The sequence below is a fragment of the Dromiciops gliroides genome, chromosome 2 (assembly GCF_019393635.1).
Source record: "Dromiciops gliroides isolate mDroGli1 chromosome 2, mDroGli1.pri, whole genome shotgun sequence".
Taxonomy (NCBI): domain Eukaryota; kingdom Metazoa; phylum Chordata; class Mammalia; order Microbiotheria; family Microbiotheriidae; genus Dromiciops; species Dromiciops gliroides.
Window position 1 is genome coordinate 31,796,765 of NC_057862.1, and position 24,623 is coordinate 31,821,387.

Sequence of the window (24,623 nt, forward strand, 5' to 3'; positions counted from 1 at the left end):
AGATTGACTGGGGTGGTGTATGCCATCAACAGAAGCGGGGATAGGGGGTTGAAAAACTATTGAAAAACAGGTTGAAAAACAGGGATTGTTTCATTTTTTTAATGTGCCCCCCCCCACCTCCGTGCCTTGCACAGAGCAGGTGTTTAATAAAGGTTTGTTGAATCCAAAGGCTTAGAATGGAATCCTATTGAACTATGAGTGAGAGCCAATGATCCCTGCAAAGAAAAGGGAGAGAGAGGAGGGGGAACCAGTCCCCTCCCCAGAGGAGGAGGGGGAGGCATGGGGATGGAGGGGAGAGGGCTAACATTTTCCCGAGGGGAAGGAGAACACTGGCTCTGGTGTCAGAAGAACTGGGTCCAAATTCTGTGACTTTGAGCAAAACTCTTCGCCTCCCTGTGCCTCAGTTTCCCCATCTGTAAAAAAGGGGGTTGGCCTCTGAAGTCCCTTCAGCTCCAGAATCTATGGTCATCCACCCAGGGGGCAGAGGGAAGCCCACTTTCCCTGAGGGAGGGAGGTCCCCTAGGGAAGGGGGAGGGAGGAAGAGGGGAGCGAGGCCGATCTTATCTCCAGGGTTGGGGAGAGATGACCCACACTTCGCCCCTAGGGCGAGGTGGGGAGGAGGAATCAACTTTCTTCCCAGGGTGGGGCAGGGAGCAGGGGGAAGGGTTAGGGAGGAGGAAGCCACATTTCCCCCGGGGCGGGGCCGGACGGAGGAGGGCCTACCCCGGCCGAGGCCCCGCCCCCGGCCCTGCGGACGTCAGGCCAGGCCCCGCCCCCAGCCCTGAGGACGTCAGCCCGGGTCCCGGCCACGCCCCCGTCCGCGGGAGGGGGAGCCCTAGGCCCCGCCCCGCACCACCCTCCCCGGAGGGGTCACGTGCTCGCAGGGGGCGGCCGGCGGTCACATGACGGGGGCGCCGCTGGGCGGAGGGAGCCGGGGCTTGGGGTTTCCGTGCGGGGCGCGCGTGCGGAGCGGCGGCGGGGCTGACCATGGTGAGTGAACGCCGCGGCCGGGCGCGGGGCGCGGGGCCAACGGCCGGAGCTTAGTCCGACGCGGAGTTGCCCATGGCGGGGCCTTCGCTGCCCTTCCCCGGCCGCTTCTGGGCCCCCTGGCTGCCCGCGGGCTCGCCGTCCCTGCGGGCCCTCCTGGCCGCCGCCGCCGCCCCCCCCAAGGTAGCCCCGGGGGCGGGGAGGGGGCCTCACCGCGGGCGCCTCATTAATGCTTCTTGGCTGGGTGGGAACCCCGGCTTTCGAGGGGACAGGGCTGGAAGCGACCCGGGACCGCGGTTTTGTCCGAGCCGGTGCGGGCACACAGTAGGCGACTAATAAGTGCTGCTGCTTGGCTTGGCTAGGGGGGCATCTTAGGGGCTTCCGAGCCGCAAGGTGCTCCGGAAGGTGGCTCTTAGAGGATTCCGGGGGCTGGGAGGGAGCGGGCGGGAGGAGGGACCCCAGGTCCCCAGGATTTGGAGCCGGTAGGCGGGTGCCTTGAGCACCTACTGTGTGTCCGACATTGTGCTGACCACCGAGGAGACAGAGACAGAAGGGACTATACGTAGGGAAGAGAGGTGTAGTTAAACTGCACCAAGACTTTTGGGACACCCTGTGTATGTCCAATAATTTGCAAGATAAATCCAAGCTGTTTGGGGAAGGCACCAGCAGCCAGAAGATCGGATTGGATCGGATCGAGAAAGACCTTTCATGGGGGGCCGGGGGGGTGGTGGGGCCGGGGAGGTGTTGCTCCAATAGAGCTTTGAGAGAAACTAGGGTTTTAAAAAAAAAGCAAAGGTGAGGAAAGAGTGCGGTCCAGGCATTGGGAACAGTAGAGGAAACTGAGGTCCAGAGATATGAAGTAAGATGGCCGGGGGTCACCCAGGTAGTAAGTGCCATTTTTCTGACTGCAGCTTCCTTATTATATTGAGATTTCTTGACATTTCATAATCATTTCCAGCTGGGAGGGATTGACAATTGAAGAAATGGAGGGAAAGATTTAAAAAATGGGAAGCAGAAACCTCATGCTTGAGAGTGGGGAATAGTGTGGTGTTTGCTTTTCCTAAACAGGTCTCCATTGCTCACTTGTGTACACTCAAGTCTGAAATGAGGAAATGGCTCAGAAGGTAGACAGAAATCAAATGCTCCATGGCCTTCCCAGGGGCAAGCCCGCTTGATTGTGGCAGGGCTTCGAGGTTGGGTCTTGTCAGCGGCCTCTGTGAGGCTGAGCTTCAGTTGGGCTTATCTTATCGTGGGTCTTGGCATTTGTGTCAGCAGGCTGCAAAAAAGGATACCATAAACGACCTAAAAACCGGTCTGCTAGTTAATTCAAGTTCATACTAGATTTATTATTTTTTTCAAAGCTTAATTTTGTGTAAACAATCGCAGTCCATGATGTGATTACTTGAGCTTTTCGGTAAAAACGAAGATAACCTAATTGTTCACTGTTTTAACTATTTCGAACAATCATAGACTTAGAGCTGCAGGTGGCTGAAGCCCAGGGATGTTACACAGAGGTGCAATCTGAATCCAAGTTCTCTTCCTTTGGAGTCAGTGCTTCCCATTGTATCCATCTGCCTCTATGTGCTGCTGCTTTTTCTCCTTGTTTGTGTGTGTGAGAGAAGGCCCTTTCTGTAATAGTTCTACATCTTTTCATCCTGTTCAACAGTCAGTAAACATTTTTCGAAGCACCTACTATGTGCCAGGCACTGTGCTAAATGCTGTCGAGGCAAAGAAAGGTAGTCCCTACTCCCTGAGAGCTCAGAGTCTAATGAGCGAGACAGTGTACAATAAACTGCTGTGTACCAATTATATACAGACTCAGTTGGAAATTATCAACAGAGGCAACACACTCAAATTAAGGGGGATTGGGAAAGGCTTCCTGTAGAAGGTTGGGTTTTGTTTGTGCTATTACTTCCCGGCCGGCCCCCCCCAATCAATGAGGGTTAAGTGACTTGCCCACGGTCACACAGCTAGTGTCAAGTGTCTGAGGCTGGATTTGAACTCAGGTCCTCCTGAATCCAGGGCCAGTGCTTTATCCACTGCGCCACCTAGCTGCCCCTGTAATATTACTTTTAATAGAATGATTGAAAGTTTTAAGTTTCTTTTCAATTTATTTATTAAGAAAAAAGCTTTAGAGGCAGTTAGTGGTGCAGTGGCTAGAGTGCCAGGCCTTGAGTCAGGAAGACTTCAATTCCAATCCTGTCTCAGACACTTCCTGGGCAAGTCACTTCATCTCTGTCTGCCTCAGTTTGCCTGGCTATAAAATAAAAATAGTAGCACAATTAATTAATTGGCAACAAGGGCTTATCCCAGTGCCTGGAACCCTATAGCCGTGCTTGGTGGTGCAGAGGATGGAGAGAGTGCAGGCTTGGAGTCAGGAAGGCTCCTCTTCCTCAGCTCAGATCTGGCCTCAGACTCTTACTAGCTGTGGGACCCAGGGCAAGTCACTTCACCTGGTTTGCCTCAGTTTCCTTATCTGTCAAATGATATGGAGAAGGAAACGGCAAAACACTCCAGTATCTGCCAAGAAAACCCCAAATTTGGTCAGGAAGCGTCGGACATGACTTGCTCAAATAATCAAATGATCTTGCTCTTATACAAGAAATACACATGTAAGGAAGGAAGAGGATTTGGAACACAGTTTTAAAAATGGATGTTAAAATTGTTTTTACATATAATTGGGGGAAAATAAAATGCTAAATAAACAACAAAAAAATACGCGCGCGCGCACACACACATCTGACATACATTTCCCTTAACAAGGGTCATTTCCTGAAAGAACCATTGGATTGCTATTTGTCCTTAAGCAGGATGGTTCTAACGGTGACTTGTAGGGGATGTCCCAAAAGTCTCAGTGCAGGGATTAGTTTACCATTGCCCTGCACCTCTTGGCCCCTGTGTATCTGCAAGGGTGTTGCTGCTTTTTTTTTTTTTTTTTTGGGCAGGGCAATGAGGGTTAAGTGACTTGCCCAGGGTCACACAGCTAGTAAGTGTCAAGTGGCTGAGGCTGGATTTGAACTCAGATCCTCTTGAATCCAGGACCGATGCTTTATCCACTGCTTTTTCTTGTTGACTTTGTTTACACTGTTACCATTGTGAAGTGCTTCTCTTTGGCCCGGCTTTCCTTCTCCTCAAATCACTTCGGATAGCTTGCTTTTAAAAACTCCACTTTGAAAATCTCAAGATCAGTGTTTTTGTTTTCCTAAGTAAATCTGGTCCACTCTGTGACTTTGAGAGTTTTCCTGATGGTCATCTTCCATAGGATGGAGTTCAGAGGACTCACAAGTTCAGAAATCTACAATCGAGACTGGATGGTCCCTGTAAAATTGTACTGGATAGTGGTGCTCACAGTGAGGTGCAGAAGTCAGTGAAGTTGGTGCAGGTTTGGAAAGGTGTAGTCAGTGAAGTCAGCGTAGGGTGTAGGTTAGGGAAGAGAGCTATAAAAGAGACTCCTGGCCAGGTACTCTGTAATAATCCTTGGTGTTGATTGAGAGCTTCACTGGTTCACCGTACTTTCCTGTCCCTGATCTCCTTTTATCTACTATGTGAGTTACTCTGCCTTCAAGTCTGGTCTTGCTTCTAAAAGCTGCCTCCTCTGCTGCTGACAGACTTGCCTAGGACCCAGTACTTCCTTGGAAAGAGCTGGTGGAGCCTGTGGCCTTTGTTTAGTTTCTTCCAGCTTCAAATAGGCTCTCAAAATAGCCTTCTGTAATTTCAGCAGTGGTCTGGTAGCCTCTAATAGGCCTGCACGAAAGCATCTGAGTCCTTTTAGCAAATACAGTTTCCACTCAGTTTCCTTCCTCAATTCCTCACCAGCCCAGACCATTTTGTTTATCTGTTCTTTTACAGCTTGTTTACATCTCAGGAGAGATGAGATTGGTTCTTCATCTGTCCACCAAAATTAGACTTTGCCAGGCAAATGGAGTCAGTCAGGCCGTCCATTGGCTCTGCTCGGAGTTAGACAAAATGAACTTGAAGGTGCCTTCCAGCTCTGAATCCCACGATCCTACTTTTGGAAAGGTGCATCTAGAGAGGAGTTCTGGGCAGGGCTCCATAAAAAGACATGTTGCCTTTGATCTTTCATCTCAGAGCTCTCTGGGCTTCTCTCTTTCTTATGGGGGGATGGGCCAGAACAAGGACTGATCTTTGAAATGATATCAATTTTAGGTTCTTTTTTCCTCTTAATTTCTCTTCTAAGAACTCTCTGTGGGCAAAGGACCACAGCACATGTGAAAAGCAAGTGACTTGGAATCAGGAGAGCTTGGTACTTCCAGGTTGTTTTAAACTTGTAAGGTTTGCAAAGTGCTTTTGTGATAACTAAGCTACGAGCTAAGCAGTGTAAGTAGGATGAAGTTAGTTCCTTGCCCAGCATCACACAACTGACAAATATGGAAGGATCACCCAAATGACGAAGATCACATCTCAGTCTCCTAACACCCAAGTCTTCAGTACCATCTGTACTTTTGGATTCGGACTTAGGAACAAACAATTTCTTTGAGCAAGACTGAATTCTGCAGTGCCCCCAGTCCAGGGCATGTTTTGGAATTAGAATGAAAATCCAAACAGAAACATTTGGTATTTTGCAGATGTTAAATTTAGAGTACTGTTACATCTTATCTTCCTTGTAGGGCTTGACATTTAAAATGTATTCTCTGAAGCCTTGTTGTTCGCTATTGGGAGTCCCTGGCATAGGGGTGGGTACAAGCAAAGGCTCTGGTCATTTTCATCACGTTGTCTCTTTTCAGAGTTTTGACTGCTCTAGAATTTTACATTTGAGGAGGTTGGGGGAAATTCCTCCAGAAAGAACATTGTGGGGGTGAGATATATTGGTATCAATATCTTGACTAATTAGAAAATTGGTGAGACTCTTGAAGTTTGTAAAGTGTCATCTTGATTCATGAATAGTTTAATTTTCAGTAAATTTGATTTTTTAGTTTTGCTAATTGAGTATTTAATGAACTTTGAAATTATAAATCCAGCTACACATCAGCCATAAATCTTAAGAACAGGGGAAATCTATTTTCCCCCCAAGCAATAAGCTGAAACTTTATTTAGTAAAGATAGTTTAAGTTTATTCAAGAAAAGGTGATTGTAACCTCAGCTTCCCTTGCATTAACCAAAGCCAAGATACTAAAAAGTACAGGTACGGCATTTTAAATAGAAGAATACTTCGAGATCTGTGCATTAATTTGGTCAGTAAATGAACAGTTTATTAGAGGTTGCTTTTGAAGGAAAACTTATTTAAAGAGAATATGTAAAATTAGTGTGAAAGGAACAACTACTGCCATCTGGATAGACGGTTTTGGAGGATGTCGGAAGACCATCTTGGAAGTCTTTCAGAATGTCCCTGGAGAAAGTGAGAGAACTTGAGTGAGTAAGTGAGTGAGTGAGAGTGTGTGTGTCTGTCTGTGTAGGTGGTGTAATGACCTGGGTAGAAATCCCATCACTGTGTGATTTGGGACAAGCCATTTAAACACACTCCACGCCTGTTTCTCTTTAGCAAAAAGAGAGTATTGGACTCTATGACCCTTGGGGTCACTTTCGGTTCCGAATCTGTGATCTTGGGGTCCTCTGAACCACATAACAACAGAGTTTGAATCAAGTTCATTGGTCAGTCTGATGGAGGGAGAGAACTCTTGGGGCACTTGGATGTTGCCTTATACTTTTATGCATATGTGTCCTGGTTTCCTGTTTAGATTGTCTCCTTCTTGAAGCTGAGAGAGCTTTTTATAACCCCAGAAATGTTTTTTGGTTAATAGTTATTAAACAAAATCAGTTCTCTAGTTCTTGGGTAACAAAGCACAATTTTCATGAGAATTCACATATGGTTTCTAACTTTAAAATACTATCTTGGGGGCAGCTAGGTGGCCCAGTGGATAGAGCACCACCGGCCCTGGAGTCAGGAGGACCTGAGTTCAAATCCGGCCTCAGACACTTAACACTTACTAGCTGTGTGACCCTGGGCAAGTCACTTAACCCCAATTGCCTCACTAAAAAAAAATACTATCTTGGAATGTAGATGTTATCTAGAAAGGAGCTAGCTAGCTAGCATCACAGAATTTTGGTGGAATTCTGGCCACTTGCCTCCTAGAATCTACCTCCTGGAATTGACCTTCAGGTTTCCACGTGATGATAGAGCTTGCTCATTATTTGAGCACAATGCTATCAGCTAGGGTTGAGGTATCTTGTAAAATACAGGGAAACCTTGTCATCGGTGTACTCGAAGTATACAGGCAGAAATAATGCAGTGAGACCAGCCTTGGTCCTTTTTGATTCTTACCTGCTTTGCCATAGAAGTGCCTTTCTGCCAACTTTGCTCACACATCTTTTATGAGAGCGGATAAGGGTAGATGAGGAAACAGGTGACTTGCATCAGGTCACATAACTAGTTTCTGAGACTAGAATGCAGATTTCCTGTCTCCCAACCCCAGACTTTTCCCTCCGTACTGTAGTTACTTCCTATGAAGAATTCCTCTTGATGATTGTTTCTACGTACAGTTCATTGATTTTTCTATTATTAGGACAAAATATCCTTTACCACTTTTTTTAAAGAATATCTATAGACTGTCAGACAAGGGGTGTGGGTTTAAGTCCCAACCAAAGGCCAAAAATAAAAAATGCTGTTTATAGCCCGAATGTTGTTTTCATTTCCAACTAATGTATTTTGACACCTACATGTCATGGACTTCAATTTCTGACATTGTCATAAAATATATAAACGTATTGCCTCTGTAAGTATCTTTTTAAAAATTAACCCAGTAAAATGAAATTACTCCTACTTACTCAAGATAGTTTTATTTACTTTATATAGTAACATACAACTCTGATGTTCCCTCCATGAGAAATGACTGACAAATAGATATTGTATTTAAAAATCTGTTATAGTATCTTTGTTTTATTACAGATTTATTTAACTATAGTTCTATTTCTTAACAATTCTTTTAAACTATCAGCATAAATTCCCTTAATTCCTGTGGTAAATGGAAGTGGTAGATAACTTAGTTCAATTTGAATCATAAAGTAAGCTAAAACAACAGTGTTCATTTGTTACTAATCAGGATGCTTTTCCTTTCATTTCAGAGTTTTCTTGGAGGTTTTTTTGGTCCCATCTGTGAGATTGATGTTGTCCTTAATGATGGGGAGTCACGGAAGATGGCGGAAATGAAAACTGATGATGGCAAAGTAGAAAAACATTATCTCTTCTATGATGGTGAATCCGTTTCAGGAAAGGTAAACTCTTTGTATGGAACTAGAATTTCAGTCACTGCCTGGTTGTAGAACATTAGCATTTGTAGTTCCATGTTGACTGTAAAAGGTTTTTAAATGCTTGGTTTTTGAAGTATGTTTGAAGTCTTTCTCTTCTTTAAGCATGTCATATGGTTAAATTGTTTAGGGTAGAATAGTGTGTATTTGTGTGTGTGTGGGGGGGTGGCTTATAGAACAAGGGTCTCAAAGGTTATCTAGTCCAATACCCTTATTTTGCAGATGAAGAAATCGAGGCCTTTATAGTTTAAGGGACTTTCTCGAGGTCATATAAGCTGCTGAAGCAGGATTTGAATCCAGGTCCTCTGACTTCAGAACTGGGTCCATTGCCCCTTATTTCCACTGGATTTGTGTTAATCCTTGTGTTTTCTTTTCCTTTATATGGAGGGATTGAGACATAGTTTCTGCTTGGCCAGGTTCTTGGGGCTCCCCTCCTCCCCACCCTCCCATCCTCTAAGTTACCTTAGTGTTCAGAAGTGTGGTGACTTCTAATCTATGGTGACAGGGGACAGATGGCCAGAGCACAGATATGCAAAATCTCAAAATCGGGTCAATAATCTTCATTTTCTTTTCTAACCCCCCTCCCCCAACCCCACATTTAAGAAATAGGAGGGGCCTGCAGAAGAGCAGCCAGAGTGGTCAAGGGGATAGAAACTAGATCAAATGAGAAAAGCTGAGAACCAGTAGGAGAAGAGAGGAAAGCCCAGGGTGCCGGAAGTCTGCCCAACTAACATTTGATGTGCTGACGTTCAGGCCTGGCAGAGGAGTCCTTTTGTCTCCCTCGCCAGAAGAGGAGGCCAGGGTCCTGCAGAAGCCAGCCTCAAGCCAAGCTTATAGAAGCACCAACAGAGCTTTACAGATGAGAACACTGAGGCTCAGAGAAGGCCAGGTCTTCTCTTCAGAAGAGAGCAGGCTGCACGGCATTGACAGCCGGTGGACAGGATGAAGGGAAGGGAGTTGGCTGGATTCTCAGGAGGTTGAACAACCAGACCTTCAGCGGGGTTTTCTCTTTCTATCGTCCCACTTCTACTCATGAAGAATCTTTTAGGAGTATGGTTCTCTTTAGGCTCTTTACTAGTTCTTAGATATTTCCTTTTAAAATTCTTTACTTTGATGCTTTATCTTTTTTTTTTCCTCACAGTCACTTGTGAATACCATCCTTTCGTTGAAACTTCCCTTGTAACAAAGAGGTACAAGCAGCAGCAGTCCCAGTGCCCCCACCCCACCTCCCCTCAGCCAGCTGGGTCTTTGCCTTTCCGTTCTCTGTTCTCCGGGACAGTTGGATTGTTAATTGACTCAGGACTCAGCCTCCTCCATTAGTGATCTTTTCATTTTCATTGTTCTAGGCGGAGCTGTTCTTCAGAACCTGCTGTCTCATTCTGCATCAGCCCATACATCTCTTCCCATGTGTCTCCAGATTGCTAGGATTGATCATTTCTTACTGTACCAATAATACTCTGTTCCATTCACATGCCAGCGTTTGTTCAGCTGTGTTCCAGTTGATGGGCACAAGTTTGATTTTCAGTTCTTTGGTGCCTCACAGTGTCCTGCTAAGTCTTGGCACATGTCAGACCGTTGTTCTCGACCTCCTGGGGTCCGTATCACTGAGTGGGCCCTCTTGGTCAAAGGGCGTGTGAACACAACATGACTAATACGGAAATATGTTTTGCATGACTGTATGTGTATGACATTATCAAATTGCTTACAGCCTCAGGGAAGGGGGAAGGGAGGGAGGGAGAGAGGGAGTTTGGAACTCCAGTTTTTTAAAAAATGAAATGTTAGAAATTGTTTTTGCATGCAGGTGGGGAAAAATATTATTTTGAGAGGGGGGTGGGGTGAAGAGTGGCACTTGTTCGTTAGGTTCCCAGTAGCTTTCTAGAACATTTGGACCAGTTCACAGCCCCTGGCAGGGGGTTGTGTGCTCACCTTCTCTCAGCCCTTCCACCTTTTGTTGGATCGTCTTGGCTAATGTTCAGGGCATGGCGTGAGGAAAACCACTGAGTTCTTTTAGTTAATTGTATTTCCCTTCTCAGCGATTTGGAGCATGTCTGCTTTTGAAGATGGTTTCTATTCTGTCAGTCATTGTCAGTGACTTTGAGTGGCCCAGAGGATTGGGTTCCAGATGAGACATGGGCAGTTAGTCATGATGGAGTTTCGCTCTTCACCAAAGCCAGGAGGAATTTTATGGACTCCTTTGTTAGTATGATTGGGGGTAGTGCTTTTTGGGTAACGATTTGAACCTGAGTTTGGAGATCCTGAAGCATCAGTGAGTCAGGCATTTATCAGGTGCCTACTATGTGCTGGACACTGTGCTGGGGAGGCAGAGAAGGTACAGGAAGGCCTCTGCCCTTGAGGAGTCACTGTCTCCCAAGGCAGACGAGATAACAAAAACTACATAAAAACAAGCTACGTGCAGGATAAATGAGAGGTGGTCTCACAGCCAAGTCACCAAGACTGCGGATTGGGAAGAGCTTCTAGCAGAAAGTGGGCCTTTAACTGAGGCCTGAAGGAAGGCAGAAGCAGAGATGGGGAGGGAGGAAAGTGCTCTAGACATGGGGGCAGCCCGTGAAAATGCTCAGGGCTGAAAGGTAGAGCAGAAGGGCTGATGAACAAGCAGGGGGCCAGGGTCACTGTGCTGAGAGGAGGCAGGGGTGAGTAAGGTGTCAGAAGACTGCAAAGGGAGGGGCCCAGGTGGGAAGCATCAATCATAGGGTAATTAGGAGCCACAGGAGCTTATTGGCTGGGGAGGGGGGACTGACAGCCTTCTGCAGAATTTGGTATTATGTGTTTGTCCTAAACATACCTTCCAGAAGGACCTTTCTCCCTGCATGAATCCCAAGGATAGTGTGTATGTTAGAGAGCAGTGGATCCTGGGTTCAAATGTGGCCTCTGCCATTTATCCCGTGTGACCTTGGGCAAGTCATGCTACCACTGCGCCTTCATTTCTTCTGTAAAATTAGGGGATTTCATTAGGTGACCTCTGAGACCCCTTCTAGCTCCAAATCCCTAATTCTGTATAAGGCCTTTCATAAATACTGTGCCAAGGGATGAGCTCTTTCTTTGATTTGTTAGAGAAGCGAATGTATTTTGTGTATTGGTTCAGTGTAGCAAATTCTGCCTAACAACAACAACAGCAACAACAAATTACCGGAGTGGATGAGGAAGTCACTATTACTTCTCCAAGTATAGATTAGGTGGAAGCCTTTAAATCAGAGTGTTTAATTACTTCTTTTGGCCAAGGGCTACAGGGGTCATCTCCTCTTTCTCTGAGACAGGAGGGAAGGAGAGAGATGGTTGGTAATGCAAAGGAAATTGTATTCCTGAAAATACCTAGTTACATATTATGAATAGGCATGAAATGCTCTAGACACAGACTTGAATATGGTATTAAACAAAATGAAAATCAATATGGACTTGCCCCCAAAGTTTGTTGTGATGGCATTCCCTTAATGTTTATTAAAACATTATGTCTTGGCAGGTAAACCTAGCCTTTAAGCAACCTGGAAAGAGGCTAGAACACCAAGGAATTCGAATTGAATTTGTCGGCCAAATTGGTGAGTTTTTAAAACATTATCTTTGGCTTGTTTTTGTTTTGGGCAATTCAAAAGTGAAAGGAAGATTTTTGTTGGAATTTAAGTGAATGACTTCATGCTTATCTCAATGGAATTTGAGAATTGATGTTGTAGAGAGAAGACAGTTTGTAAATGTGCTATGTAACATTTTAAGACTAGCAAGTCTTCTTAATCCTTGTTTTAGGAGTCTAGATTAACTCTGGGTTTGTTACTGAAATTGAAATGAGGAGCTTAATAAAGCTTGTCACCAGCCTCCCCTTACACTTGCTCCCCACATTGTTTGGGCTCATCACCTCATGTTGGCTTGGACTCTGAATCACCCAGAGTCTCACCCAACACAAAATCTTTTTTTGGGGGGGTGGGTAGGGCAATGAGGGTTAAATGACTTGCCCAGGGTCACACAGCTAGTATGTGTCAAGTATCTGAGGCCGGATTTGAACTCAGGTCCTCCTGAGTCCGGAGCTGGTGCTTTATCCACTCCGCCACCTAGCTGCCCTCGACACAAAATCTTATAGGCAGAATTCAGAGGAAGAACTTTTGGCATCAGCCAAATTTCTTAAAAGCTGTGTCCTAAAATAATGTCTTAACTTTTCTATCTTGAAACTATTTCTGCCTGTTTTCCCTTCCAAATGTCTTATTTGTAGCAGTGCTGAATCCTCTAGACACACCCACATCCCCCTGGCCTTGGGGAAAAGGACAGCACAGAGGGCTTCTGTGAAATTTGGCTCGGTAAAGACCCTCATATTCTAAGTCCTAAGTATGCAATGTAACAGGCCTTTTATTTTCTTATTTCTTATGTATAAAAATTAGAGGTTATTTTCCTTCCTGCTTAGCATTTTACTAGAAGAGAAAATTTATATTTTTGTCCTCAGTGTCACCTTGTTCTTAGTACTGGATATCTAATAGATTTATCAAGGGCATCCATCTTGGAATAACACCATTTTTGACCTTGATAACTTCTGATGACTACTGGTAATGTTTTCACACTATCAAAATAAGAGATCCCTGGAGGCATTTTTATATAGTGTTGGTCACTGAAATTTGTGCAACGTGAATAACTTTTTTTAGTTAGGCAGCTATTATAGCAAGGAAGAATTTGACTCAGGTTTTTGTTAGATGGGGAAAAGCCCAGTAGACTGAATGGAGGTGGCACTTCTAATCTTTATGAAGTTGGTATTCAGAATAATTTGGTTGATTTCTGTTTTTCTTAATTTCTTAGAGCTCTTCAATGACAAGAGTAATACCCATGAATTTGTAAACCTAGTGAAAGAATTGGCCTTACCTGGAGAACTGACACAAAGCAGAAGTTATGACTTTGAATTTATGCAGGTTGAAAAGCCCTATGAATCCTACATTGGTGCCAATGTCCGATTGAGGTATGGATGTCAATCACACCGGGAATTGGGCTGAATCTTAGACCGGAGCTCACCTTCATACAAAGGCCAATCTTTTTCATATCCTTCTCTTTCTGCTGCAGTAAAACAGAATTGTGTTTCCTGATAGAATATCCTGTACACAGGGCCCTGTACTGCTCTAGGGAAGCAGGAACGTGTTCTCACTGAGAGCACTGAGAATCACACGCCCACTATATCAAATTATAGTCCAACTCTTTGGTTGGGAAAGTTTGGGGGGTTTGGCTTGAGTTGTCATCCTTGGAGCATAAGGAAGGAAGTCTTAGGATTTCTCAGATGTTGTATGCCATTACATAGTGAGTCAGCTCCTATGAGAGCCCACTCGGGCAGTCGAGGTCATCTGGTCCAACCTCTGCATCTTACGGAGAAGAGAATGGGGATCCATGGAAGTACAACAACTTGGCCAAGGTCACGGATGCATTAAATGGGAAGGCCAGCATTCAAATTGGGGTCTTGTGACTCTTAAGAGCAGCGATCTCTGTGTTGTGCTGTGCTTCCAGTAATTTATGGAACTGATTGCCCAAGAATTTGTGCAGGGGTAGAGTGAAGACAGTTTTAGAGGGAAAGTTGGCGATTGGGGAGGAGCTGCCATGCTTGCTGTATCACGGAGCATCCTTTGGGGCCATCCTGAGACAGTTTGGAGGGTGGAGAGCCACCTATTTCTTGGGTCCTTACTTTACTTTCCATTTCACCTGTTTTACAGTGTTTCTGATATGGCTGATGGGCAAGAGTTTGGTGTTTCATATTGTTGTCTGATTTATTTCTTTGTGTTCTTCCTCTCCTATGAGACACCATAAAATGAAGAATTGTTCATCTTTTGTTGGGGCTTTAACTTCCCAACTTTGTTTCTGATTTAAATGTTAAACCTTTTCATTTTTTATTCACAATTATTCCTTCCTCAGGTTCATTCAAAATGTCAGAAACCTGAGTTAAGGGGAGATCCGGGTAGGTTGCAGAGAGGGTCCTGTAATTCCATGAACACATTTTGGATAAATTCTCAAATTAGAAATTCTGTTAGGAAAATGATGCTTTAGTCTAAAATAATTCCAACAAAAAAGGGGCATAAAGGCTGAACTCCAGTCAATGGTTTTCTTGATTTGAAATATTAAAATGAATCCTAGGAAATTTAACTTGTTTTCCCCATTTGCTTTGTAGGTATTTTCTTAAAGTGACCATAGTAAGACGACTGTCAGACTTGGTAAAAGAGTATGATCTCATTGTTCACCAGCTAGCCACCTACCCAGATGTTAACAACTCCATCAAGATGGAAGTGGGCATCGAAGACTGTCTACACATAGAGTTTGAATACAATAAATCCAAGTGAGTGTCTTTTCCTGAAAATGAAGCCACCGCAGAGTTCAAAGAAAGAGCATTGAGCCATGGCTTCAGGGTCCATGTCAGTTACCCAGAGTGTGAAACAAATCACTTTACTGGTTGGGGGAGACTAGAAAGACTGGTCGCATCAAATCTCACTGTTTAGCAACAGTCAAGAGGAGGCTTGGTACTTTACCTGGCCAGAGGTGCTGTTTTAGTTCAGTCCTGCACATGCTTGGGATACTGGAATTGCTTGAAGGGAAAATAGTGATGAAGGTAGAAAGAAAAGAGTTCAATGGAGCCGAGCTTCCGATCCAGGATTGTTTTTTGAACAAAACAAACCCATATTCCCAAAGCCCAGAGATTAAACAGCTGGGCATTCCCAGCATGGTGCTTTATCAGTTATTTAAGTAAACACTCCCACCTGGGGTCCACATTCCTCTTAAATTACCAAGCGCCCTAATGTAAAGATCATTGAGGCCTCCCCTGCACTTTATAGATGAGGGAATGAGACATAGAGACTGAGTGACCTGGCCAGGGTCACAAGCCAGCCAGTAGGGCTAACTGGTGGGTTTTAAACGAGATTATGCTGACTCCCAAGTCCACTTTCCCGAACATGTTACCCATGCTGCCCTCTGTTAAAGCAGCCTTGCAAATAAGTATCAGTGTTGTCCTCTTGGAGATGAAATGAAATGCGTTTTCTTTGCTACTCTCTGTCTAGAGTACTCTGCGTTTCAATATATGGCTACATTTAACCATATCGTCTTACTTGCTGTAGAACAATGATAACTGAAATTTCCAAGCTGGATTTTGTCAAAACCAAATGTCATAACCATTCTTCATTGGAATGATGAATGTATGTAGAAAAACAGCTTGTTACACTTAAACCTAATGTCTTAATTATAAAAATATGTTCTTTTTTTCCACCAAAGGTATCATTTAAAGGATGTGATTGTTGGAAAAATTTATTTCTTATTAGTAAGAATAAAAATTCAGCATATGGAATTACAGCTGATAAAGAAAGAGATCACGGGAATTGGTAAGTTGAAAACACTCAAGTGTCCTGCTAGATCTGATTAGAGTACTATTAAAATGTCTCAGTGTGAATGTTTAAAATCTTCACAGATTTAGCCCAGAGTGTAAAATAGAAGAACCAAAGGCAGGCCCCTCCTTTTAGACCTTGCCACTTCCATTGCTGGCTGTAAGCTATTCACCAATCATCCTTTGATTTTCAATTGTCATAAAGTTCTTTGTTGTTTATCTCCTCTCTAGTTTGTTGTCCTTCTGCTGAAAAAGATTGGGAGGCATCCCTGTCACATTTTTCAAGACCTTAAGATCTCTAGTTATCATTCCAGTTCTCAGTGGCCTCTCATTCCCTGCTTTGAAAAAGTCTTGATTTAAGGTCAAACATTAGAATTGAATTTTATGCTGCTCAGCTCCCATCTCTAGTTTTGTAAAACTTGGTCCTTATAGTGTAATTTCAAGGTTCAGAGACTCACTTTTTTGGAGGGATAGGAAAGTGGGATGGAGAAGATGGCATAAATCAAAGGGAACTGAGTGTTCAGTCTGCAGCAGGACAATTTTCCTATGCCACAGTTGGTATCTCATTGGAAATCTGAGATAAGAGCTTTGTGTGTAGAAGGGGAAATTTTAGAATGGTTCTTATCATTTCTTTTATGAATTATGTCTGCTTGCATAGCGATAAGAAATGCTCATGGTAGCTGTAGCACTCTTGGGAAGAAAGGAGCTTCTTAATTGCAGGCCATACACGGTTATTGTCCAAGAGGGGCTGGGCCCTCCTAGAGTGAGATTGCTGACTTGCCAGAATTAATCAAAGCAAATGGAAACATGTGAGGCAGGAGACATGGTGTTCTGGGGATGTTCCAATTAATGCCATTGCAATTGTGTGACCAGGACCCAGCACCACGACAGAAACAGAGACCATCGCCAAGTATGAAATCATGGATGGGGCACCAGTCAAAGGTAACTTGCTTCCCTTTCTCTTCATTTACGCTTGGTCACAAACTTCACTACAAGGAGTAGTGATGACTTTAGCCGGAAAATATTTGTTTACTTTCTACTTCAAACCTGGATTTTGAAGTAATTTTTGTTCTTACATAAAATCCATTGGCACAGATCTGCTGAGAGCCAGCCCTGTGTTGGGATCTAATTCCTCTCCCTGTCTGTAAGATAATCTTCCCTGGGAAGATGAGGCTTGGCACTGTGCAGGGTGGGTATTCTGCTTACTAGTCTTGCTTAGGTAGCTATGTGCAAGGCCTTATAGTAGGCATTTGGGGAATAGAAAATGACTAAGATCACCCCCGCCCCTCGCCCTGGAGGTTCCTTAAGCAGACTGAGGTGATGAGACAAGTCTGCAGATGTCCTGGTCAGCCACAGGTCCCAGCCAGAGATATCAGAGCAGGCTGTAGGACTCAAGGGCAGACAGAGGTGGAGATTCCTTAAGAAGGGCGCTTCTTTTCCATGGTTGGTTGATCAGCCATGGTGAGGTGTTTCCCCTTGCTCAGCCTGTCATGATGGGTCATCTTGGTCACCTTTCCGAGCTGTAACACACTTCACTAACTGCTTCAGTCAAGTTGAGGCTCCACTACCAGGGATGGCCAAGGCTCCCTGCAGCCAGTCTGGCAATGTTGCCTGTCTGAGCTCACACGGTGAGGCTGGCACTTACCAGCATTAGTGCTCTAATTAGTGGCTGAGCTGGAGCAGTGTGTTAAACAACAATGAGTGATCCCATTTTCCTCCGTTATCTTTGGTGCTTCTGACTGTGGCAGCAGTGCCTGAGAAAAGTGGGGGTTTCGCGGGCTTTTTCAAGGAAAGTATAACTTTGAAGTGGAGTGAGGACAACACCCCTTCCTGCTGGAGCTGATGCTGCTCTGCTCTTCTCTCCTGGTTCTTTATAATTAGGCTCAGTGAAACCTTGAAATCAATAAAGTGACACATTTGGTCCTAATGTTTAAAATATATTTAATTGATAAGAACAGTCTCAGTACAAAGTGCTTCACTTGTGTGCTAGTATTGTGAGAGGTATCACCAGAATCGTCAGCGAGGGCAGTCCTGGTGACACATGGCTTTGTCTAGTGACATTTCAGGATTGTTTTCCTCTAACAAAAATAATTATCTTTTTCTTAAGGTGAATCAATCCCCATAAGACTCTTTCTGGCGGGATATGACCCAACTCCGACAATGAGAGATGTGAACAAGAAATTCTCAGTACGATATTTTTTGAACCTAGTCCTCGTGGATGAGGAAGACAGACGGTACTTCAAACAGCAGGTATGGCTCGCTGCCCGCTGGTGTCTTGTTCTTGGCCACTTTGTAGGTGCGATCTCACCCTCATTGGAGGCAGGCGAGAGTAAGGCGAGCAGAGCCACCCGGGGGGCCATGCATGCCATGTCCACATCATTTAGAGAGGCACAGGTATCATCCATCCATGAAGCAAAGCTGCTGAAAACACTTTGAGCAGAATCTGCCACTCAAATCACCTAGGCCAGCATATAATCAGAGAGGTTTTATTGATGAGGTAGGATTTCATCCCTTGAAGGATATGGCAGGATTCACAGGAGGGAAGAGGCTGGAAGGTAAGAAAGTGTGGGTAATTTCAGGGGATCCTGAGGAAGCCAGATTGACTGAAGTGGAGGGTTTGTATAGGGGAGTGGTGAGAAAGAATGCTGCAAAGGCAGGTCAGGGCCAACCTGTGGAGGGCCATGGTGGGTGTGGTTTTTAAAAAAAAAATGGTTTCACTTGATTATCTGTCACTTTCCTTTCTGGGTATCTCCTCCCTTTTTTATCCGGTAAAATAAACCAGGATGTCAGCTGAGTTGACAGTACATACAACGTTACACAACCACAGTATGTTGAAGGCTTCTGCAAAGAAAAGAGGGGGAAGTCGTTTTTCTCGGGTATTCTCTGGGATCAAACTTCCTGCTAACATGAAGGCCGTGCAAAGGAAGTTTTAGTGTCTTTATTCTGGGCATTGTGGAGCCAGTGAAGGTTTCTGAGAGACTGATGTGACAAAGACACGTTTGGGAAAACTAACATTGTATGCAGGGTCAACAGGGCCCTGTGGGCAAGAAGACTGCAGTGGGGAGTTTATTAGGATTCTGCAATTCTGCAGAGCCTCGGACACATGATAGATGTTGGAATAGGATGTTTGGGAAGGGACAGTTATTTCAGAGGAAGAATTGACAAGGGTTGGTGATAGATTGGATATGGAGGCAAGAGGTAGGAAGAAGTAAAAAAAAAATGCCCCCATGGTTTTGTGAGAAGGACGAAAAAGAGTGGTATTTCTATTAACTTTCCTTCCTGGCATCAGCATGTTGATATTTGGGGAGACTTTGGTTTTGTTTTAGACAAATTTAAGCTCATAGATGGATTGGTATTAAAGAGGACATCCCTTTCCTCTCTTCTGGCAAATTTTCTCCTCAATCAGCTCCCTCCCCAGCTAATCTTCAATCCCTTCCCTAACTACTGGCTCTTTCCCCTTTTGACTTGAGTCTCCCCCCGCCCCCAACCCCTTTTAAAAAGAAGAAGAACCTTTTCTTGGCCAGACCATCTTCTCAGGATGCCATCTGCTCTCTTGGGTTTAATTATCTTCCTTCTGCAGATGTCTGACTATCCGATCTGTTATACAGGCTGAGCTGCTTTTTGGACATTTCAAGTTGGGATGGCCAGGAGACATCTTGGCCTTGCTATGTCCAGAACAAAACCCATTAACTTTTCCCCCAAACCAACTTCATTCTGTCCCCCAGGCTCATAACCTTGGGCTTGTCCTTGTCTTTTCATTCTTCCTCAGTCCATGTATTCACTTAGGTGACCAATCTTTCCATTTCGGTGTCCACAGCATCTCTGTGATCCAAACTCTTCTCCTATGAGCACCCCCAGCCCGGCTCAGGCCTTCAGCACTCACTCCTTGTCTGGGCTGTAGCTGTATTTTCTCCTTGATCTTCCCCACCTCAGGTCTCTCCCTGCTCTTGCCTGTCCTCTGTACAGCAGTCAAAGAGATTTTCCTTAAGCACAGTTCTGACCCCATCATTCCCCTCCTCATTCAGCTCCAGGGTCTCCCTACTAGCTCTGAGATCAGTTATAAACCCCCATTATGCTTTTGAGGCCTTCACAGAATGGCCCCAGCCCCCTTGGACACCCCTGCTGCTCTCACATGCTACGGTCCCTCCAGACTGGCTTTCTTTTTGCTCCTTGCATGAATCATTCCGGCTCCTGTCTCTGGGCCTTTGTGTTTTCCATCCTCATGATTGGAATGCACTCAGTCTCTTCTGTAGATCTGATGGGCCACTGCTCCCCCACATGCCAGCGCCCTCCCTCCTAAACTGCTTTACATTTATTCCTTGACATTTGGGCTCTTTATAGACTATCTCTGTCCTGTTGGCTCCCTTTAGAGTATAACTCCCAGAGAGTAGGGATTGTTTGATTCTGGGTTTTTGTTTCCTCAGCGCTTTGTACATTGCCTGGCACATAGTAGTTGCTTCATAAATGTTTGTCGATTGAAGTAGAAAGTCCAAGACACCCACATAAAACTCAAATACAGTCACACCCACAAATGGCTCATGTGTTCCACATTCTACCATTTGTTTTACCAGGAGATCATCTTATGGAGAAAAGCCCCTGAAAAGCTAAGGAAGCCGAGGACAAACTTTCACCAGCGCTTCGAGCCTCCAGAGCCGCAGGCATCTGCCGAGCAGCCAGAAATGTGAAGGGAAGAAGAGCAGGGAGCGGGGAAGGGGAGGCTGGGGGCTCCAGTGGTCAAAGCCTGCACAGGACAAGGCCTATGGCCTCGCCTGGCCCCTCTCCGACCACGCTCACCTGTTTTGCGGCACTACTAACCAGTCTCCAAGGTGTACAGCCTGTTAAAAACAAAGTGCTTTCTCTGAAACACTGGAACTTTCTCAAGCTGCCGTCTCTCTCTCCTCTTTTTTTTTTTTTAAACTTCATACTTTGAGTTGATCATATGCACTCAGATATGCATAAGCTTAAAAATTAAAAATCTCCATGTGTGTAGGCTTGACATTTTGTAATTTTGTTTTCTTTCTCGAGGATATAGATTATGACTCTTCCTGCCCCATCTCCATGTCATTGATTTCCCTCTCATTCTCTGCAGAACACGAGGCTTGGGTATTCAAGTGATAAGAGAGACTCTGGGTGGCTGTGAGGCTGTGGGGGCCACCCTGCTTGGCAGCCATCCTCTAGGCATAATGTTCCCTGAGCATTTCTGTTCAGTCTTGTGGGTGTTAGAGGGATTCAGGCACTGCTTTTGTCCTGAGTCTTCCAGTCCCGTGGCATGTTTCTACACTGGGAACTTCTTCCGACCTTTCACATGAGAGATCTGTAGCCGGATGGGGTGACTGCCACTTACTTCCAGGATTTCTTTTTTGCTGTTAGTCCGTTTAACTCTTGCATCAGCGCCACAGTAGTTTTTCTGCAGTGTGTTTTTTGTGTTTTAAAAATTCTAATTTCACATAACATTTTTCCCCCACAGATAGTTTGAAGTTTTAGGGAAAATTTGGCTGTGTGTGCAGAAAAGGCTAATTCTTATTCACCTCTTGATTGTTGGGTTGGGTGGACATCTCCAGTCTGTATCTGGTTAAGCATACTTATGTTAAGCGGCAGCTCTGGCCAGCCAAAACTCAGAATTTACAAGCAACTAACCTCTAGGAAACACATATACTGTCCTTGTCTTAATTTTGTTTAACGTTGAGTTTAAGTCCTCCTTGGTTCAGACGCTGGAAGGTTGCGCAGCTGTGACCTGGGTTCTGTTTCCGATGTGTCCATGCATGTCTATGTGGCAGAAGCGCTGGTTTTGTCTGAGCCACAGAAGCCACCTGCACTTACGGTTCACGAACCAACTGAGACTTTTGACCAATGTCCGTGCAAGCCTGGTCGGTGGACCGCACTCAGTCCCCGGTCCTGCTGTCTGACAACTGCTTTCCTCCGGTGGCATGCTGACCACCACCTCTTACTGCAGAAGATGCTCTCTGGGTTCCTGTGCTTTGGGAACACCTCTTTTCAGTGTGGATGTCTGGGGGTAAAAACAGATGGATTTTTTTTTTCCTCATGTAAGTGCCTGTTCAGAAATTTAAAACAAAAATTTAAATGCCAAATATTTTCATGGTCACTTGCATGTAGTAATCTAGAAACTGAAAAGATTTTGAAAACTGATTGTATTTAACCAGCCTCAAATTGTGCAACCATGTATAATAAAGAATTTGAAACCAATATTGAGCTGCTATTTGAATGATTAAAAATAGCTGTATTCTCAAGAAGCCTGGTCTCCTTTCTTAGCTGTCGGGGATTTGGTCAGTGGTGCGTCTTGGATGGGAGCTGTGAATGTTTGTAATGTAGAGATGGGCTGACTTTACCACAGGTTAGGTTAGGAGGCTGTTCCTGGGACAATGAGCACTTTTATTTAAATGGTGCTGTTAATCCAGGAGGGGCATGTGGGGCCCATGCTGTGGTAGGTCCTGCCTGGCCTAAGGCCTAGAGCCTAGGTGTGAGGAGACTGGACTTCATGGCTCTGCCTTGCAGAGCCTGGCCAAATTTGGAGACGCTTATCAAAAAGGCTAGGCACAGATTGAGACCACAGCTGCTCTAAAAGGCCGACAGGGGTCCTTGGGGTGCTCTCAATTTCAATGTAACTTGAACCCACATAGTAATGAGCTTGTTTAAAACTTATGGGATGGTACCCAAGGCTCTTATTCAGCTTTTGGCAACCAAGTTAGAGAATGAAAGAGATTTTTAATACTCTGTGCTAGAAAGGCTATTAATTAAACTGAACCCTGGCAGAGAAACACTGAGATTGATGGCTATATTTCATGTCAACTTATAAAGGGAAGGGGTCCTTACTGAACTCTACTTTTTTACATTGATCTAACATTTTTATAGAGTTTTGAGGCCTACAAGGATTTGCCTTACTACCATCCTGTGTTTCTCTTGTTATTACCTCATTGTATTATCACTGCCTCCTTTACCTGCCTAGTGAAGGGAGGGCCTGCAAATATTAGCATCCCCATGCCTCAGAGGAAGGACCTTGGGCTCAGAACTTGGGCAGCTTGGCCATGTGCCGAAGTCCACATAGCTGGTAAATAGCAGGGCTTGAACACGGGTCTCCTGACAGGAGTGCTAAGGGTGCTGACTTTTTGGGGGCAGATTCTGGGCCTGTGGTTTCATGAGCTTGACATAAAAACTGCCTCCAACAATGCCGGTGCAGATTGGCCATTCATTTATGGCTTTAAAAAGAGCAGGAGTGGGGCAGCTAGATGGCGCAGTGGATAGAGCACCAGCCCTGGAGTCAGGAGGACCTGAGTTCAAATCCGGCCTCAGACACTTAACACTTAACTAGCTGTGTGACCCTGGGTAAGTCACTTAACCCCAATTGCCTCACTTAAAAAAAAAAAAGAGCAGGAGTTCTTAACTTGGGGGAAGGGGAATCCATAAGCTTGGATAGGGGAAAAAAAAGTCCATCTTCATTTTCACTTCACCTCAGAAATTGAGCATTTTCTTCAGTTTATCCTGTTATATATCTGTGTTTGCACATTGCTTCCCCCATTAGAGTGTGAGCTCCAAGACAAGCAGGGGCTAACTTCTTTCTTGGGAGTTGAGAAGGACTGAGATCAGATCCCACCTTGGATTTGTGACCCGGTGCAAGGGGGGCGGGGGGGGGGGGTCTCTATTTCTTTGTAAAAGGGGATGATCACAGCACCTACTTCATAGAGCTGTTAGTTACAAGGATCAAATGAGATATTTGAAATGTGCTTTGCAAACAAACCTTCAAAGTGCTATCAGATGCTAGTTGTTCGATATTATTTCTTTATATCTCAAGTTTAGGCCAATGCCTGGCCCTTGTTGAAAGTGAAATTTTAAGAGAACTTAAATGACTCCTTTTTGTGCTATTTTTGCTCTTATTTTATTTCTTTTTTTTGATGTATTTTCTTTCTGTGACAACAAATGTACGGAATGTCTCCTTTAGTGCCTTCCTTCTCAATCACTTTAAGTTTACAAAAGAAAACTCACGGAACTTGACTAGTTCTAGGAGCTCTTCTCCAGCTAATAAGGCACATAGTAGGAGCTTACCAAATGTTAATTAACTAAGTGATTGAGAAAGAAGATGCTGTTTTCTTGGTGTGGTATCGAAAGTTACCCATTCTAAAGGCTTTGGTAAATTTTGAGCCTCCTTGAGTGGACAAATGAACGGCAGTGAATCCATCTGTATCCTCTGCTGGTTTATTTGTGCAATAGGCAGGAAGGACCCTGAAAATTCTTGTAACTCCAGTGACCACAAAGGGACTGCTGGCTCAGGCTCTCCACTTTGCATCTTGGAGAACTTCCAGTGTGTGCATAAAAAGCGATTTTACCAATTGGGAAGCTTCTAGAGAGAAGGAATGGGGAGAGCCCATGTAATGGCCATCCATCAAGCACCTTTGTGCTCTATTGAGAAAACTACAGACAGGTTGGTATATTGTGGTTCTGTGTTGTCTGTCTGCCTTCTCTCGTAGCTGAAAAAGTGGGTAGGACTAGGGTTTTTTCAAACCCAGTATCTCTTTACCTTATTTTTTATGGGCAAATAAGCAAGAGAATTTTCTAATTGGCAGTATGTCATTTGTGGCTCGACCTTTCCTGTCTAAATTTTGTTTGCTGTTCAATCTAATGTAAAATTCAAGTAGTTAGCAGGATTCTCAACACTAATGATATAAGGCTGACATAAGCCTCAGTTCCAACTTAATCGGCAATATGTACTCTATTCTCTTGCCAAATAGGGATTCTGGCATCCAAATAATGACACAATTCTTACAGAAGTGGCACAGTCAGTGGTCACAAGTAGAATAGTCAGTAATCATTAGGGGGATCTAATCGGTTCTGGAACTAAGCCCAGGAGGATTTTTTTTGTTGTTTTTTTGACAAATTGGAAAAACCTCAGGAAGGGCTGGTCTAAATCTGCTCACTGAGTTCTGTCAATCTAAGGGGCTCCAAATGGTACCTTTTGACAAATTCTAAAAAGATCTAATTCTGATGCTAAATCCTTCCCAATAAGGAGGGATTTCAGTTGACC

The 24,623-nt window shown here is 44.5% G+C and overlaps 1 protein-coding gene across 2 annotated transcripts; it reads left to right on the forward strand.

The window, feature by feature from the left end:
• Positions 1–890: 890 nt before the first annotated feature.
• VPS26A (VPS26, retromer complex component A) lies at positions 891–21,793 on the forward strand. Of its 2 annotated transcripts, none has more exons than XM_043987236.1 (9): positions 891–990; positions 8,068–8,217; positions 11,729–11,804; positions 13,042–13,198; positions 14,390–14,554; positions 15,481–15,587; positions 16,463–16,531; positions 17,697–17,839; positions 20,161–21,793. In XM_043987236.1, exons 1-9 carry the CDS (start codon positions 988–990, stop codon positions 20,272–20,274), a joined length of 984 nt encoding a protein of 327 aa, XP_043843171.1. In that variant the 5' UTR covers positions 891–987; the 3' UTR covers positions 20,275–21,793. The 2 variants fall into 2 exon arrangements, with proteins under 2 accessions (XP_043843171.1, XP_043843172.1); XM_043987237.1 differs by lacking the exon at positions 891–990 and adding an exon at positions 6,339–6,357.
• Positions 21,794–24,623: the final 2,830 nt, after the last annotated feature.